Raw genomic sequence first — 17,948 nt, 5'->3', positions numbered from 1 at the left:
AAAAGACGCGCCCGTGGCTTCATAGATGGATTTTACCAGGAGCTCTATCTGCCTGTCAGTGGCATCCTTTAGCGATGATCCATCTGCAACCGATACCACAGATCTAGCCGCCAATCTAGAGACTGGGGGATCCACCTTGGGACATTGAGCTCAACCCTTAACCACGTCAGAGGGGAAGGGGTAACGTGTGTCAGTAAGGCGCTTAGTAAAGCGCTTGTCCGGAACCGCTCTGGGCTTCTGGACAGCATCTCTGAAGTTAGAGTGATCGAAAAACGCACTCCGTGTACGTTTAGGGAACCGAAACTGGTGTTTCTCCTGCTGAGAAGTCGACTCCTCTACCGGTGGCGGCGGGGGAGAGATATCTAACACCTGGTTGATGGACGAGATAAGGTCATTTACTATGGCGTCCCTTTCAGGTGTATCAAGATTGAGAGCAATGTCAGTGTCAGAGCCCTGAGCTGCGACGTCCGCCTCGTCCTCCAGAGAGTTCTCACGCTGGGAACCCGAGCAGCGTGAAGAAGTCGGGGAAGATTCCCAGCGGGCCCGCTTAGCCAGTCTGGGACTGTGGTCCGGGCCGGAGTCCTCCACGTGAGACCTAGGGCCCCCCCTGGGAACGTGCTGCGGCGCGGACAGAGAGGGGCCTGGAGGTGAAGATACAACAGGGCCCGGGGCTTGTGTAAGGACCGGTCTGGACTGCAAAGCTTCAAGCAGCTTGGCAGACCATTTGTCCATAGACTGAGCCATGGATTGTGAGAGTGACTCAGAGTTTTTCAGCAAAAACTGCCAACTCTGTCCCTGCCGCCTGGACAGGGGGAGCAAGGGGTTCTACCTGAGCCGAGGGGCCCACTAGTGACCGAGGCTCGGGTTGAGGAAGCAAAACAGGGGTTGAGCATTGCTCACAGTGAGGGTAGGTGGAACCCGCAGGTAACTTAGCCGCACAAGAGGTACAGGTCGCAAAATAACCCTGTGCCTTGGCACCCTTGCTCCTTGTGGACGACATGCTGTTGTCTCCTAGGAGAGTGATCACTGAGGGTATATGGTAAGGGTATACAGCCCGACCGAACAGAAATATATAAATAAATAAATATATATATATATATATATATATATATATATATATATATATTATATATATATATTATATATTATATATAATATAATATATATATATCTATATATATAATTGCCTTATTCTGTCTGTCTGTCTATCTGTCTGTCTGTCTGTCTGTCATGCTCCGAAATTGTGTCCTTACAGTGACACAAAGCTGATTGGCCGCTGGGCTCGCCATGGCCCCGCCCCCCCACACGGATTGGCCTCTCGCCCCGGCTCTCTGCAGGCCCCGCCCCCCTCACGCAATGCACGCTCGCTCTGGCCCAACTGACACGGAGCCGCGACTCCCAGGTGAGTACACACACACATCAGATCACACTCACTCTCACACTCACTCTCACACACACCTCACACATCACAACATGCTGGGATATCGCTTGCTTCTACACCGGCTGCGTCAGGATCCCGGCAGCGCCAGACATAACCTTGCGATGCTGGGATCTTGACGGAGGCCGTGAAAGCTGGTAACCATTATACACATCGGGTAACTAAGGTCCCTTAGTTACCCGATGTGTATCATAGTTACCAGTGTACACCGGCTCACACTCACTCTCACACACACCTCACACACACACACATCACATCGCATCCACACATCAAGGTCCTGCAGCGGCGGAAAATACAGACACATAACAGCACACACACATAACAGCACACACATACACACACACAAATCAGATCACACTCACTCTCACACACACATCACATCGCATCCACATACTCACAACATCCTGGGATATCGCTTGCTTCTCGGCGGCGGTACTGTGCTGTTAGCTTCCAGGACCTGCGGGAGGATCACATGGCCAGAAGCATGTGATACCTCCGGATGTTGTGAGTATAGGCGCGTATGTGCGATATCGTCAGTGTCTGTGTGTGTGAGTGGATGCGATCGGGTGTGTGTGAGTGGATGCGATCGGGTGTGTGTGAGTGGATGCGATCGGGTGTGTGTGAGTGGATGCGATCGGGTGTGTGTGAGTGGATGCGATCGGGTGTGTGTGAGTGGATGCGATCGGGTGTGTGTGAGTGGATGCGATCGGGTGTGTGTGAGTGGATGCGATCGGGTGTGTGAGTGTCGGCAGAGGAGCACGGCGTGCTGGAGGAGGCTGGGAGCAGAGAGGCTGATCATGGGGAAGGCTGGGAGGAGAGAGGCTGATGCTGGGGGAGGCTGGGACGAGGGAGGCTGATGCTGGTGGAGGCTGATGCTTGGGGAGGCTGATGCTTGGGGAGGCTGATGCTGGGGGAGGCTGGAAGGAGAGAGGCTAATGCTGGTGGAGGCTAATGCTCGGGGAGGCTGATGCTGGGGGAGGCTGATGCTGGGGGAGGCTGATGCTGGGGGAGGCTGATGCTGGGGGAGGCTGATGCTGGGGGAGGCTGATGCTGGGGGAGGCTGGGAGGGGAAGGCTAATGCTGAGGGAGGCTGGGAGGAAGGAGGCTGGGAGGAGAGAGGCTGATCCTGGGGAAGGCTGGGAACGGGAGGCTGATGCAGAGGGAGGCTGGAAGGAGAGAGGCTGATGCTGGGGGAGGCTGGAAGGAGAGAGGCTGATGCTGGTGGAGGCTGATGCTTGGGGAGGCTGATGCTGGGGGAGACTGGGAGCGGAAGGCTGATGCTGAGGGAGGCTGGGAGGGGGAGGCTGGGAGGAAGGAGGCTGGGAGGAGAGAGGCTGATCCTGGGGAAGGCTGGGAAGGGGAGGCTGATGCTGGGGGAGGCTGGAAGGAGAGAGGCTGATGCTGGTGGAGGCTGATGCATGGGGAGGCTGATGCTGGGGGAGACTGGGAGCGGAAGGCTGATGCTGAGGGAGGCTGGGAGGGGGAGGCTGGGAGGAAGGAGGCTGGGAGGAGAGAGGCTGATCCTGGGGAAGGATGGGAAGGGGAGGCTGATGCTGAGGGAAGCTGGAAGGAGAGAGGCTGATGCTGGGGGAGGCTGGAAGGAGAGAGGCTGAGGCTGGGAGGAGAGAGGCTGATGCTGGGGAAGGCTGATGCTGAGGGAGGCTGGGAGGGGAAAGCTGATGCTGGGGAAGGCTGGGAGGACGGAGGCTGGGAGGAGAGAGGCTGATCCTGGGGAAGGCTGGGAGAGGGAGGCTGATGCTGGAGGAGGCTGGAAGGAGAGAGGCTGATGCTGGCGGAGGCTGATGCTGGGGGAGGCTGGAAGGAGAGAGGCTGATGCTGGTGGAGGCTGATGCTTGGGGAGGCTGGGAGAGGGAGGCTGATGCTGAGGGAGGCTGGGAGGAGGGAGGCTGGGAGAGGTAGGCTGAGAGAAAAGAGGCTGATGCACACACACACACACACACACACACACACACACACGCACTGCACAACACACCACACACACACACACTGGGAACCACAAACAACTGCCCTACACAGACACCCACACACACAGACAACGCTGCACACACACAACACCCAACACACAAACACCGCGGCACACACAAATATACGCACATACCGCACAACACACACATTGCACAAAACACACCTCCCCCCAAAACACACCTCACACACACACACCGCGCAACACACACACACACACACAACGCTACAGACACACAGCGCTCCACAAACAACGCAACACACATACAACACCGCTCTCACCCCCCGCCACACCCAGACAACACCCAGAACATGTACAGCGCCTACACAAACACTTGGTAACTACACACAACAACATCTCATATATATATATATATATATATATTATATATATATATATATATATATATATATATATATTATATATATATATATATATATATATATATAACAAAAATCATACATGAACTACACAATACGTAAATTCTAGAATACCCGATGCGTAGAATCGGGCCACCTTCTAGTATATAATATAATATATATATAATATTATATATATATATATATATATATTTTTATATATATATATATATATATATATATATATATATATATATATATATATATATATATATATATATATATATATATATATATATATATATATATATATATATATATATATATATATATATATATATATATATTCCGGCACCCTAAGGGGACCAGCACCGGGTGACCGGTGTGGCTTACCGACCGCTAAAAAGCGGAGTGCGTGTCCTCCAGATTCCCTGCCTTAGGTCTCCCAGCGTTGCAGAGCTCTTTCCAGGAAATCCTCCACAGGCAGAATGCCAAAGAAATGGCTGCCGGAGCTCTCAGGGGAGGAGTGGAGCCGTGGGCGGCGTTAGAAAAAGTGCGGGAATCTGGAGTCCCCACAGTGATCAGTGAGGGGGGAGGAAACATACCGGATGCTCCGGCCCTCACAGCCGACGTCAGGCCGGCCGTCCCGCCCTTACCCCTGATAGACAGGCCCGGGGGCGGGAGTTTTGCTACTAGGCCGCAATTGAAGCCGGGGACTAAATTTAAGACCGCGGCCGATAAACAGGCGCGGTCGGCGCGGAAGTCCGCCGGCCGTCACAAATAAGCAGCTGCTGCAGCGTCCGGGATGAAGGTGCTCCATGCACATCCCCCATGGGGATACAGAGTACCTTAGTGATACAGGGCCCGGTCCCTGAGGATAAATAAACTCCTGTCCGACAGATTCCCACAGGGGCTGCGGAGGGAGCACTGTCCCAGTGAATGGATGACCGCTCAGGATCCCACTTCTCCCAGAGCCGCTAAGGGATGGTGAAGGAGACGGCATGAGGCTCCGGCCTTTGTACCCGCAATGGGTACCTCAACCTTAACAGCACCGCCGACTTAGTGGGGTGAGAAGGGAACATGCCGGGGGCCCCGTGGGGGCCCACTTTTCTTCCAACCGATATAACTAATCTGAGAATTCATGAGTGGATGTGTGCCTCCTTCCACACAAAGCATAAAACTGAGGAGCCCGTGATGCACGGGAGGGTGTATAGGCAGAGGGGAGGGGTTACACTTTTTAAAGTGTAATACTTTTTGTGGCCTCCGGAGGCAGAAGCTATACACCCAATTGTCTGGGTCTCCCAATGGAGCGACAAAGAAAAAGAGAATTTTGTTACTTACCGTAAATTCTTTTTCTTATAGTTCCGTATTGGGAGACCCAGACCATGGGTGTTTAGCTTCTGCCTCCGGAGGACACACAAAGTACTACACTTAAAGTGTAGCTCCTCCCTCTGAGCTTATACACCCCCCTGGTAGCCAGTCCTAGCCAGTTTAGTGCAAAAGCTGAAAGAGAATAGCCACCCACAAGTAGAACCGAGAAAGAACCGGAACAACCGGAGACTCTGTCCACGACAACAGCCGGTGATAACACACGGAACAAGAAAATTGCCAACAGGCAACAGGGAGGGAGCTGGGTCTCCCAATACGGAACTATAAGAAAAAGAATTTACGGTAAGTAACAAAATTCTCTTTTTCTTTATCGTTCCTTTGGGAGACCCAGACCATGGGACGTTCCAAAGCTGTCCCTGGGTGGGAATAAACTGAAAAAAACCTAAGAAGTAGGCGGAGCCTAACTTCACAAGTGGGCTACAGCCGCCTGAAGGATGCGTCTGCCCAAGCTCGCATCTGCCGAAGCATGAGCATGCACTTGGTAGTGCTTCGAAAAGGTATGCAGGCTAGTCCAAGTGGCAGCCTGACAGACTTGTTGAGCCGTAGCCTGGTGCCTAAAAGCCCAAGAGGCACCGACAGCTCTGGTCGAGTGTGCTTTGATCCCCGGCGGGGGAGGCACCTGAGTACTCTGGTAGGCGTCCGAAATGGTCGATCTAATCCAACGGGCCAAGGTTGGCTTAGACGCAGAGAGAGACCCTTGCGCCGCCCTGTGGTTAGCACAAAAAAGAGAGGTGCACCGCCTAAGCGCAGCGGTGCGAGACACAAAGATCCGGAGAGAACGCACCAGATCTAGAGTATGCAGCGCTTTCTCAAAGCGATGAACAGGGGCCGGACAGAAGGAAGGCAAGGAAATATCCTGGTTAAGGTGGAAGGGAGAGACCACCTTAGGAAGAAAGTCCGGGGTCGGACGGAGAACTACCTTGTCTTGGTGAAAAACCAAAAAAGGTGACTCCGAGGAGAGCGCAGCCAAATCAGAGACTCTCCTGAAAGAAGTTATGGCAACTAGAAAGGCCACCTTTTGAGAAAGACGATACAAAGAAACCTCCCTAAGGGGCTCGAAAGGGGGTTTCTGCAATACCGTGAGGACCAAGTTAAGGTCTCAGGGATCCAAGGGCCGCCGATAAGGCGGAATGATGTGAGACGCACCTTGCATGAAGGTGCGGACCTGAGCCAGCCGGGCGAGACGCCGCTGGAACAGCACCGATAGAGCTGAGACTTGTCCCTTGAGAGAGTTGAGGGACAGTCCTAGCTGCAGACCGGACTGTAAAAAAAGACAGAAGGGTCGGCAACGAGAATGGCCAAGGAGAATGGCCGGAAGAGCGACACCAGGACAGGAAAATTTTCCAAGTCCTGTGATAGATCTTGACGGAGGAAGACTTACGGGCCCGAGTCATAGTGGAGATGACTTCAGGAGGAATACCAGAAGCCATCAAAATCCAGGACTCAAGAGCCACGCCGTCAATTTGAGTGCCGCAGAATTCGGGCGGAAAAACGGACCTTGCGAGAGCAGGTCTGGACGGTCCGGAAGATGCCACGGCATCTCCACGGACAGTTGGAGCAGGTCCGGATACCAAGCTCGCCTGGGCCAGTCCGGTGCAATGAGGATGACTCGACGGCCCTCCATTCTGATCTTGCGCAGGACTCTGGGCAAGAGAGCTAGAGGGGAAAACACGTAGGACAGACGAAACTGGGACCAGTCTTGAACCAGAGCGTCCGCGGTGAAGACCTGAGGATTGTGGGACCGAGCCACGTAAACCGGAACCTTGTTGTGACGGGATGCCATTAGATCCACGTCCGGAGTGCCCCACTTGCGGCAGATTGACTGAAACACTGCCGGGTGCAGGGACCACTCGCCACCGTCCACGGATTGACGGCTGAGATAATCTGCCTCCCAGTTTTCTACGCCAGGGATGTGGACTGCGGATATGGTGGACTTGGAGTCCTCCGCCCATTGAAGAATGTGTTGGACCTCCAACATTGCCAGGCGGCTGCGTGTCCCGCCTTGGTGATTGATGTAGGCAACCGCTGTCGCGTTGTCTGACTGGACTCGAATGTGTCTGCCCGCCAACAGGTGGTGAAAGGCTAGGAGAGCTAGAAGCACAGCTCTGGTTTCCAGCACATTGATTGAAAGGGCTGACTCGGACGGAGTCCAAGTGCCCTGTGCTCTGTGGTGGAGATACCGCTCCCCAGCCGGATAGGCTGGCATCCGTGGTGAGAATCACCCAGGATGGAGTCAGGAAGGAGCGCCCTTGGGACAGGGAGAGGGGTCGAAGCCACCACTGAAGACAGCTCCTGGTCCGTGGCGACAGAGCCACTAACCTCTGTAAGGAGGAAGTCCGCTTGTCCCAACAGCGGAGAATGTCCAGCTGCAGAGGACGCAGATGGAACTGGGCAAAGGGAACCGCCTCCATGGAGGCCACCATTTGACCCAGCACCTGCATCAGACGCCTGAGGGTATAACGGCGGGGCCTCAGGAGAGAGCGCACCGCCAACCGGAGAGACAGCTGTTTGTCTAAGGGCAACTTCACAAGTGCCGGCAAAGTCTCGAACTGCATCCCTAGGTACGTGAGACTCTGGGTCGGAGTCAGAGTGGATTTGGGAAGATTGACAATCCACCCGAATTGGGCTAGGGTGGCGAGAGTGAGCGAAACACTCCGCTGACAGTCTGCGCTGGATGTACCCTTGACCAGAAGGTCGTCCAGATAAGGAAGCACTGCTAACCCCTGGAGGTGCAGGACCGCAATCACTGCCGCCATGACCTTGGTGAATACCCGAGGGGCCGTGGCTAACCCGAAGGGGAGAGCCACGAATTGGAAATGATCCTCTCCTATCGCAAAACGTAACCAACGCTGATGTGACACTGCGATTGGCACATGTAGATAGGCATCTCTGATGTCGATGGACGCCAGGAACTCCCCTTGGGTCATAGAGGCAATGACTGATCGCAGAGACTCCATGAGAAAATGCCGCACCTGGACATGCTTGTTGAGAAGCTTGAGATCCAGGATGGGCCGGAAGGTACCGTCCTTTTTTGGAACTAGGAAGAGATTTGAGTAAAAACCTCTGAACCGTTCCTGAGCGGGAACTGGGACAATCACTCCGTTTGCCTGCAAGGACGCCACGGCCTGCGAGAAGGCGGAGGCTTTGGAGCAGGGGGGAGTTGAGAGAAAAAATCTGTTTGGAGGGCTGGAAGAGAATTCTATCCTGTAGCCGTGAGATATGATGTCTCTCACCCACTGATCGGAGACTTGCTTTAACCAAGCGTCGCCAAAGTGGGAGAGCCTGCCGCCGACTAAGGACGTGGCTGGAGCGGGCCGAGAGTCATGAGGAAGCTGCCTTAGTGGCAGAACCTCCTGCGGTCTTCTGCGGACGCGCTTTTAGGCGCCAGTTGGATTTCTGATCCTTGGCTGAGTTAGCGGACGAGGCGGAAGGCTTAGAGGATGACCAGTTGGAGGAACGAAAGGAACGAAACCTCGATTGATTCCTACCCTGGGCGGGTTTCCTGGTCTTGGTTTGTGGCATGGAAGTACTCTTCCCGCCAGTAGCTTCTTTAATGATTTCATCCAGCTGTTCACCAAACAGCCGTGAACCAGCAAAAGGGAGCCCAGCAAGAAACTTCTTGGAAGAAGCATCTGCCTTCCACTCTCGAAGCCACAAAATCCTGCGGATAACAAGAGAATTAGCTGAAGCCACCGCAGTGCGGTGAGCAGCCTCTAGCATGGCAGACATGGCATAGGATGAAAAAGCTGAAGCCTGAGAAGTTAAGGTAACCATCTCAGGCATAGATTCCTTGGTGAGGGAATGCATCTCCTCTAGAGAAGCAGAGATGGCTTTGAGAGCCCACACTGCTGCAAAAGTCGGGGAAAACGCGGCCCCCGCAGCTTTATACACAGATTTGGCCAGAAGGTCAATCTGACGGTCAGTGGAATCCTTAAGTGAGGTGCCGTCAGCCACCGACACAACGGACCGGGCTGAGAGCCTAGACACCGGAGGGTCTACCTTTGGGGAGTGAGACCACTCCTTGACCACCTCAGGTGGAAATGGAAACCGGTCATCAGAACCACGCTTTGGAAAGCGTTTGTCAGGGCAGGCCCTGGGTTTGGTCACAGCGGTCTGAAAACTGGAGTGGTTAAAGAACACACTCTTCACTCTCTTAGGCGAGGTAAACTGGTGCTTTTCTGCCAGAGAGGGTTGCTCCTCTGACACTGGCGGATTGAGATCCAGCACAGAATTAATAGAAGCAATCAAATCATTAAGATCTGAGTCACCCTCAGAGAAATCGATGGGATACATAGCCTCCGAGCCCCCAGTGAGGGCATCCTCCTCATCTTGAGAGTCAGCTCTTGAGACAGAGCCGTGGGATGGGGAGGGGGAGGAAACCCTGCGCCTTCTCTTAGAAGGACGGGGTCTGGGATCAGATGATGAATCCTCCGTGAGCTCCGATGGACGGAGGTCAGAGGATAGGAGTCCTCTGTCAAGAGTATTAGAGGCACCCTGTGAGGGGGGCTGATGCATATTCATCAAAGTCCTGGACAAAAGCCCCATGGACTCAGCAAATGACTGGGATATGGACCTAGAAAAGGACTCTACCCAGGTCGGGGGTTCAATCACAGGTGCAGCAGCAGCCTGAGAGACCACTGGGGGTGAGACTCCAGGCTGTGGCACCGCCAAGTTAGAGCAGACATCACAATGTGGATAGGTGCTCGGGTCAGGCAGCAGGAGCTTACATGCAGTGCATGCAGAATAAAGCTTTGGAGCCTTGCTTCTTGTGTGAGACATGCTGCTGGAGTGGGGGCTTTGCAGAGAATGAACCCCAGGGAGAATATACAGAGGTCCACAACCGGAGACCGGCTGTGGCTTACCAGACCGCTGAGCGCGGTGTTGTGTGCCCTCCAGATCCCGAAGCCCGGTCCCCCAGTCGCAGCACCTCAGCAGAGATGCAGAATGCAGGATGTCCCAGAGCAGAGTGAACTCTGCCTGAGAAGAGGGCGTTCCTATAAAAGAGCGGGAACTGGAGGGCTATAGAGACCTGCAGGGAAGGAGGGACGCCCCAGCAGTGCGGAGTGTCCCTCCCCTGTGTAGAACGGCCGCCGGGAGGAGCCGAACCTGTCCCTCTGCATGAGTGACATGCGAGGGCAGGAAAATGAAACTAGGCCTCCGGCGAAGCCAGGGCCTAAATTTAAGCGGCGAGGCCGACAAGCGGGCACCATCGGCGCGGTTCTCAGGCAAAAGCTAGAGAACCCGCCGGAAAAGTTAAAACAATCACATACAGCATACTCTCCCCTTACAATAAAGAACCGGGACCCCCAACATAAACGTCTCAGGTACTTAGCTGCTGAGACGCAGGGCCATGTCCCTGGGGATGAGTGCTCCGGTCCAACAGAATCCTCAAGGGGCTGTGGATGGAGACCGGACTCCTGCCAGGCATGGAGACCGTGCTGGCTCCCACTTCAAGCCAGAGCCCAGAAGGGATGGTGAAGGAGCGCGGCATGTAAGGCTGCAGCCTTGGAAATCAACCTTAACAACACCGCCGACACAGTGGGGTGAGAAGGGACATGCCGGGAGTCCAGACATGGACCCGCTTTTCTTCAAACTCTTTCCAAAAGTCAAACAAATCAGATGAGAATGCATGTGTGGAAGTATGCCTCCTGACACAAAGCAATAAACTGGCTACCAGGGGGTGTATAAGCTCAGAGGGAGGAGATACACTTTTAAGTGTAGTACTTTGTGTGTCCTCCGGAGGCAGAAGCTAAACACCCATGGTCTGTGTCTCCCAAAGGAACGATAAAGAAATACCTAAATGCCTATAAAAACCTGAGAGAAAAATAAAATGTGCAAATAAGTAAATAGTAAATGTAAATGACATAGGGTACATAGTTAACATGATTTTGATCAAAAAAGCGTTAAAGCCATCCTACTGCGACAAGGTGTACCCATCAGGACGGTGCTACTCTATATTAAACAAAGCAAAAGATACCAGTGCTGGAAGACCGAACTGACAAGACGCGTCATAAAATTTCTCATTAATGCAAAAATAAAAGTCAGATAGCTAGAAAAACAGACATCCATGAAAGTAAGGGGGAGAACCAACCGACACGTTTCGGCCTATGCCTTAAATCATAGTCACCTCCCCCTTTCATGGATGTCTTGTTTTTTTTTAGCTGTGACCATTTGGCAACTATTTTAATGTAAATAATAAATTAGAAATTTTACATGGCACATCTTGTCAGTTTGGTCCTTCTGGCGCTGGAATCTTTTGCTATGTTGGATTTTCTGCCTTGCCCAGGCATCCAAGCGGCAGACTAGAAACCGGACACTGCACCTTGAAGGTGAGCTGACATACTCTTCTTTCTACTCTATATTATACCTCTCTATGTCAACAAACCTCAATATAGATGGGGCAGAGCAGGACCCAAGCTTGACTGTTCACATGCATGTCCATGGAAAACTGTGTGGACTAAATGCCAGCTGATAAAAGGGGAGCGACGCCCCAGTTTGTACAAAGTACGAGACATTAACCCCTTCACGACCATGGACGGATATATCCGTCATGGATCGTGTCCCGGTAAGCCCCGCCCCCTGCCGCGGGCAGGCGGCGTGGATCGGCACACATATCAGCTGTTTTCAACAGCTGACATGTGTGCCTACATGTTCCGAGTGGAATCGCATTCCACCCGGAACATTAACCCCTTAGATCTCGCTGTCAAAGTCTGGCAGCGAGATCTATATGCGCGCGGCCATCTTTTTTACTTACCGCCGCCCCCTCCGGACGTCACGTGAGTGATCACGTGACGTTCGGTGGTTGCCATCGTAGCACAGGGTCATGTGATGACGCCTGGTGCTACGAAGTTTCACTTTCATTCTTCCTCGGCACGGAGCAGAGGAAGAAAGAAAGTGACTATTTCTGCTGTTTACAGCGGTATAGCTGTAATCAGCAGATAGCGATCAGCAATCGGATTGCTGATCGCTATAGCCCCCTAGGGGGACTAGTAAAATAAAATAAAAAAAGTAAAAAAAAAGTTTTAAAAAATTAAAAAAAAAACAAAAAACCTAAAAGTTCAAATCACCCCCCTTTCCCCCCATTGAAAATTAAAGGGTTAAAAAATAAATAAATACACACATATTTGGTATCGCCGCGTTCAGAAATGCCCGATCTATCAAAATATAAAATCAATTAATCTGATTGGTAAACGGCGTAGTGGCAAAAAAATTCCAAACGCCAAAATTACGTTTTTTGGTCGCCGCAAGTTTTACGCAAAATGTAATAACAGGCGATCAAAACGTAGCATCTGCGCAAAAATGCTACCATTAGAAACATCAGCTCGAGACGCAAAAAATAAGCTGTCACTGAGCCATAGATCCCAAAAAATAAGAACGCTACGTGTTTCGAAAAATGGCGCAAAACGTGCGCCACTTTTATTGGACAAACTTGTGAATTTTTTTTAACCCCTTAGATACAAGTAAACCTATACATGTTTGGTGTCTACAAACTCGCACCGACCTCAGGTATCATACCCACACATCAGTTTTACCATATAGTGAACACCGTGAATAAAACATCCCAAAAACTATTGTGCCATCACACTTTTTTTGCAATTTTTCCACACTTGGAATTTTTTTGCTGCTTTCCAGTACACCATATGGTAAAACTTATGGTTTCATTTAAAAGTACAACTTGTCCCGCAAAAAACAAGCTTTCATATTGTAAGATTGACGGAAAAATAAAAAAGTTACGGCTCTCGGAAGAAGGGGAGCAAAAAACAAAAACGCAAAAACGGAAAGTGCCCCGGGGCTGAAGGGGTTAAACTAAAACTTTACACTTTTTTTTTTTTTTTTATAAAAAGGGTTTACAATTACTATTTATTTACTTACAACAGGGTATTTGCACATTTTGTTTTTATCTCAGTTTTTGTCTGTTAAATGTCCATGGTGTGAACATGCACCTACACATTGCACTTATACCAACATAAGGTGCGTTTTTATAAATTTAAGAATTAGTTTGAGTGGACATCTCAGTCTAGCAATATGTTTCCCATCTTCAGTGGTAAATGGCTTTACCACTGAAGCATATGTACACTTACCAGTTCCATCAGGTGTATTATAATCATTTCCAAATACATTCAGATGTTTGAATCTTCCAACAGCCACCTAAAAGTTATAATATCAATACATTTAATCAAGATGCTCAAAAGCAGAATAAACATTTTTCTTTATGCATGCAGAGGCACAGCGGTCAGCTGTCAACCACCATAGGGAATATACAACAGGCAAACTGTGTGGTCTATACTCTATGATTATATCTGTTACCAACAGAACACAACGATATTTTATGTTCCTGTGCTATTATGCCCTGGTAGAGGACATTTTGTAGCTTATGAAATTGTGTTTGTACATATATATGTGTGTGTGTGTGTGTGTGTGTGTGTGTGTGTGTGTGTATAGATATATGTGCGTGGGTGGGGGGGGTGTTAGGGTGCGGCTTTAGGAGAGATACAGGAGATAAAATTAAAGCAATAAACTTGCTTGTGAGGATGGAGGCGCTCTAACAAACCTGAGAAACATATGGCATCAAGTTGTTTGGAATTCCTTGTGGATCTTCTCCAAAGCGACCAGACACATGAGCTCCAACAGGGTTAAAATATCGTAATAAAATGGCTTTCCATTCCTAAAAAAGGATAGAACATATTACAGCACTCGTCCAAATATAAATAAAATGCTTAAAACTGCTCTCCAAGCCTACTTAAAAGGGAACCTGTCAACGGTTTTGGGGCCTATAAGCTGCGGCCACCACCAGTGGGCTCTTATATACAGCATTCGAACATGCTGTATATAAGATCCCAGGCCGCTGTGTAGGATGTAAAAAAAAAAAAAAAAAAAAAAAAAAACCACCCAAACTTTATAATACTTACCTAAACTGGTCGCTGCGGTGTTGAGTCAGAGAGGCGTCTCTGTTCTCCGGTGCCGACGCCTGCTCTTTCGGCCATCTTCGTCCTCCTTCTGAAGCCTGTGTGTATGGCGCGTCCTACGTCATACACTCGCCAGTCCCGCTCATGCGCTCTACAATACTTTGATCTGCACTGCTAAGGGCAGATGAAAGTGCGCCTGCACAGGACCTTAGTGCCAGCGAGTGTGGATGAAGTAGGACGCGTCATGCACGCCGGCTTCAGAAGGAGAACAAAAGAAGGCCAAAAGAGGAGGTGCTGGTCCCGGAGAACAGCGCCACCCATTTGACCAGTCTGCACCGGAGCAACCTCCTAGGTGAGTATTATAAAGTGTTTTTTTATGTTCTACACAGTGGCCTGGGCTCTTATACGGAATTCTAACGTGCTGTATATATGAGCTCACTGGAGGTGGCCGCAGCTTTAAGTCTCCAAAACTTGTGACAGGTTCCCTTTAATTAAACTAAACTCAAGGCTATAAGCTTAGCCTATTACATGCCTCCATAACCGTGGCCAAGTCTGCATGGCAGCACATGGAGTTTTACCAATTTACTGGTATAAAGCTATATTAAATTCCTGCTGTGGCATTGCTTTAAGATAGTATTCTACCCAAGAAGCAGTGGTTTTGGGGGAGATTATCTTCCTAATCAACAACCAAAAGAGAAATGGAGTCATTTTCTACTCACCCCCTCAGCTTTGCACTGATCCTGAATTATTTGTTCAAGGAAGTACTTTGTTTTTCCATAGGGATTTGTACATTCTCCAACTGGGTGCTTTTCATCCAGAGGAAGATATTTGGGGTCACCATATACTGTCGCAGAACTGCTGAATACTATTTTTTTCACTCCGTGAGAGTTCATGACCTAAAAGGAAGAATATGAAACTATATATGGAACTATATGAAATTTTCCAATAACCGCAATTACATAGGTTGAAAAAAGACCTAGGTCCATCTAGTTCAACCTTCCTCCACCAGTTCTACATTTTGTCCCAAGTCACTTATAACCAACAATGATGTGTTTACTGAGGAAATCATCCAGCCCTTTTTTAAAAGCTGTTATAGTATCTGCCATTACTACCTCTTGTGGTAGGGCATTCCACAGTCTGACTGCTCTAACTGTAAAGAACCCTTTCCTATTTAGCTGCCAGAATCACTTTTCTTCCACTCGCAGTGTATGCCCCCTGGTCCTTAGTACTGTCCTTGGAAGAAATAAGTCATGTGCCAGTCCTTTTATATTGACCACACATGTATTTATACATATAAATGAGATCTCCTCTGAGACTTCTTTTTTCGAAGCTAAGCATATCTAACTTTTTCAACCTGTCATCATATGGGAGGCCTTCCATTCCTTGTAGTAGTCTAGTTAGCCGCCTTTGAACTGAATCTAACTTCTGAATGTCCTTTTTAAAATGTGGAGCCCAAAACTGGATCCCATATTCCAGATGTGGCCTTACAAGTGATTTATAGAGGGGTAACAATACATTGGGATCCCGGGATCTAAGCTCTCTTTTTATACACCCTAAAATCTTGTTTGCTTTAGCAGCTGCTGCTTGACGTTGAGTACTGCTGCTCAGCTTATTTGTAATGAGAATACCCAAGTCCTTCTCCTGTTCTGTAGTCCCGACTTTACTTCCATTTAATGTATATGCAGTTATAGGATTACTCCGTCCTAGGTGCATTACTTTACATTTATCAACATTAAATCTTATTTGCCAAGTATCTGCCCATTCTGACATTTTATCCAGATCTTTTTGTAATATTATACTATCAAGGTCAGTTTTTAATATCCTACATTGTTTGGTGTCATCAGCAAAGACTGACACAATACTATCAATCCCATCCACAAGGTCATTAATAAAGAGATTAAAAATAATCGGTCCTAGCACTGATCCCTGTGGCACCCCACTGACTATAGCCCATTTAGAGAATGTACCATTTATGACTACTCTTGGTTTCCTATCTTTTAGCCAATTCCTTTGGTTAGACAAGACTTAGACATCATGGATTCATGAAAGACGTCAGTTATTATATTTTCTGCAATATATTTTTGCATGTCATCCCTTAAAATGCCCTCAAAAACTTTGCCTACTAGTGATGTCAGGCTTACTGGATGGTAGTTGCCTGGATCCACCCTCTTACCTTTCTTAAATATCGGTACCACATCAGCAATCCTCCAATCCTGAGGAACCAATCTTGTTACAAGCAAGTCTAAAAAGATGAGATACAGCGGTCTGTCGATTACGAACCTCAATTCCTTCAATATTCGTGGATGAATCCCATCTGGCCCAGGGGAATTGTCAATGTTTAATTTAGTCAGACGCAGGCATACTTCTTGTGTTAAATTAATTATATCGGGTGGTGAACTTTGATTTTTCACTTTTTGAATGATCTCCTTGATGAACACTGATGACAAGTGCCTGTTTAATATTTCAGTCTTTTGTTTGTCCTCTATAACTAACTTATTATATTTTAAGGGGCCGATACTATCTAAGAGAGACTATTAAGATAAAGTGGGGCATCGTGAAGAGTTCGACACGTACAGTCAATAATTGAACTCGAGTTGTGTTACTACCTAATGTATATTCTATGCTAATAAGTCAGAGCTGCATGCACAATTCTGCAGTCACACAAGAAAGTCAAACAGATTTTGTGAAATAATTCAGTCCATAGCTTTTTTTTTTTTACCTCCAGAAGTTGGATAGTGCCAATCAGGTTAACTTTATAATACAACAGGGGTTTCTTCACAGACTCTCCAACTGCCTTCAAGCCAGCAAAGTGTATAACAGCAGAGAACTTGTGCTGTGGAAGAAGAAATGTCAGATTAAATAAGCAGGTAGTTCATGGCTTTCTGGTCTCAAACTACTAAAATCACACTGCTAACAGGTTCCTTTATTTGCTTGCACCTATTGAACTTGTCTTAAAAAGAACCGGTCACCTCCAAAAATGTAATTTATCTGAAGATATATTTGTTATCTGCATTACAGCCTTTCAGATAGGAGCCTCTGGTTTAGACCTGTTTCACATGTCAGTGAAAAACACAGATGTTTTTCACTGTCGTGTTAAAAACGCATATGTCCCTCCGTGTGCCGTGATTCATGGCACACGTGGGTTGTCCATGTGTAATCCGTGAGACATGCTCAGTGATTGCACATTGACGTATACTCACCTGTCCCCACTCCTGCTGTCCGTGGTGCTGAAGAGTCCCGCGGTGCAGCATCCGGCTGCCGCTGTCTGACCTCTGCAGCTGCTTCCGGGTCAGCTGTGTCATGCATAATGAATATGCATGACAGTAATTGGCCAGACAGGAATCAGCAGCTAGCAGAGGCTGAACGCAGCATCGCTGGATTTTCAATGTCCGTGTTTTACTGGTACATATTTCACGGACCACACCATAGTGTGGTCCGTGGTACATCAGTAATGCCAGAAAAAAAAACAAACAAACAAACAAAAAAAACACCGGACATGTCTCCATGCGGCAATCACGGACATGCGTGTACGCCGCACGGAGACATGGTCAGTGAATAATAACTGATGTGTGCGGAGACCCATTGATTATAATGGGTCTGTGTAGGTCTGTGATTCTGGTACATGTAAAAACTGTCACATACATACCAGAATCACTGACGTGTGAAAGAGGCCTTAGTGGTTTGGTAAAATAAATTTTGATGTATCTCTTTTAGACATATAATGTGGATAATCATAAGTATCATATTATAGGAAATTCTGTATGAATCCTAAAATAATTCATGTGGCTGTTTTGTACTATTGCTATTCCCTGATCCTGGTCAGTTTACTTAAAGGGGTTATCCGTCTTCTTTTGACTTTTTTTTTTTTTTTT

The 17,948-nt window shown here is 48.7% G+C and overlaps 1 protein-coding gene across 1 annotated transcript in view; it reads right to left on the bottom strand.

Annotated features, from left to right (window-relative positions):
* Positions 1 to 17,948, bottom strand: part of GALE (UDP-galactose-4-epimerase) — a 45,196-nt gene that overhangs the window by 8,845 nt on the left and 18,403 nt on the right. Inside the window, exons 4-7 of the mRNA XM_075334152.1 lie at positions 16,796 to 16,909; positions 14,796 to 14,972; positions 13,722 to 13,835; positions 13,252 to 13,318 (exon numbers count right to left, since the gene is read on the bottom strand). Of these exons, the coding sequence (XP_075190267.1) occupies positions 13,252 to 13,318; positions 13,722 to 13,835; positions 14,796 to 14,972; positions 16,796 to 16,909 (472 nt within the window). The remainder of the gene's footprint in view (positions 1 to 13,251; positions 13,319 to 13,721; positions 13,836 to 14,795; positions 14,973 to 16,795; positions 16,910 to 17,948) is intronic.

The sequence above is a fragment of the Anomaloglossus baeobatrachus genome, chromosome 2, assembly GCF_048569485.1.
Source record: "Anomaloglossus baeobatrachus isolate aAnoBae1 chromosome 2, aAnoBae1.hap1, whole genome shotgun sequence".
NCBI classification, from domain to species: Eukaryota; Metazoa; Chordata; class Amphibia; order Anura; family Aromobatidae; genus Anomaloglossus; species Anomaloglossus baeobatrachus.
The sequence above is the reverse complement of the archived record's forward strand: the minus strand, read 5'-3'. Positions and strand labels throughout refer to the sequence as shown.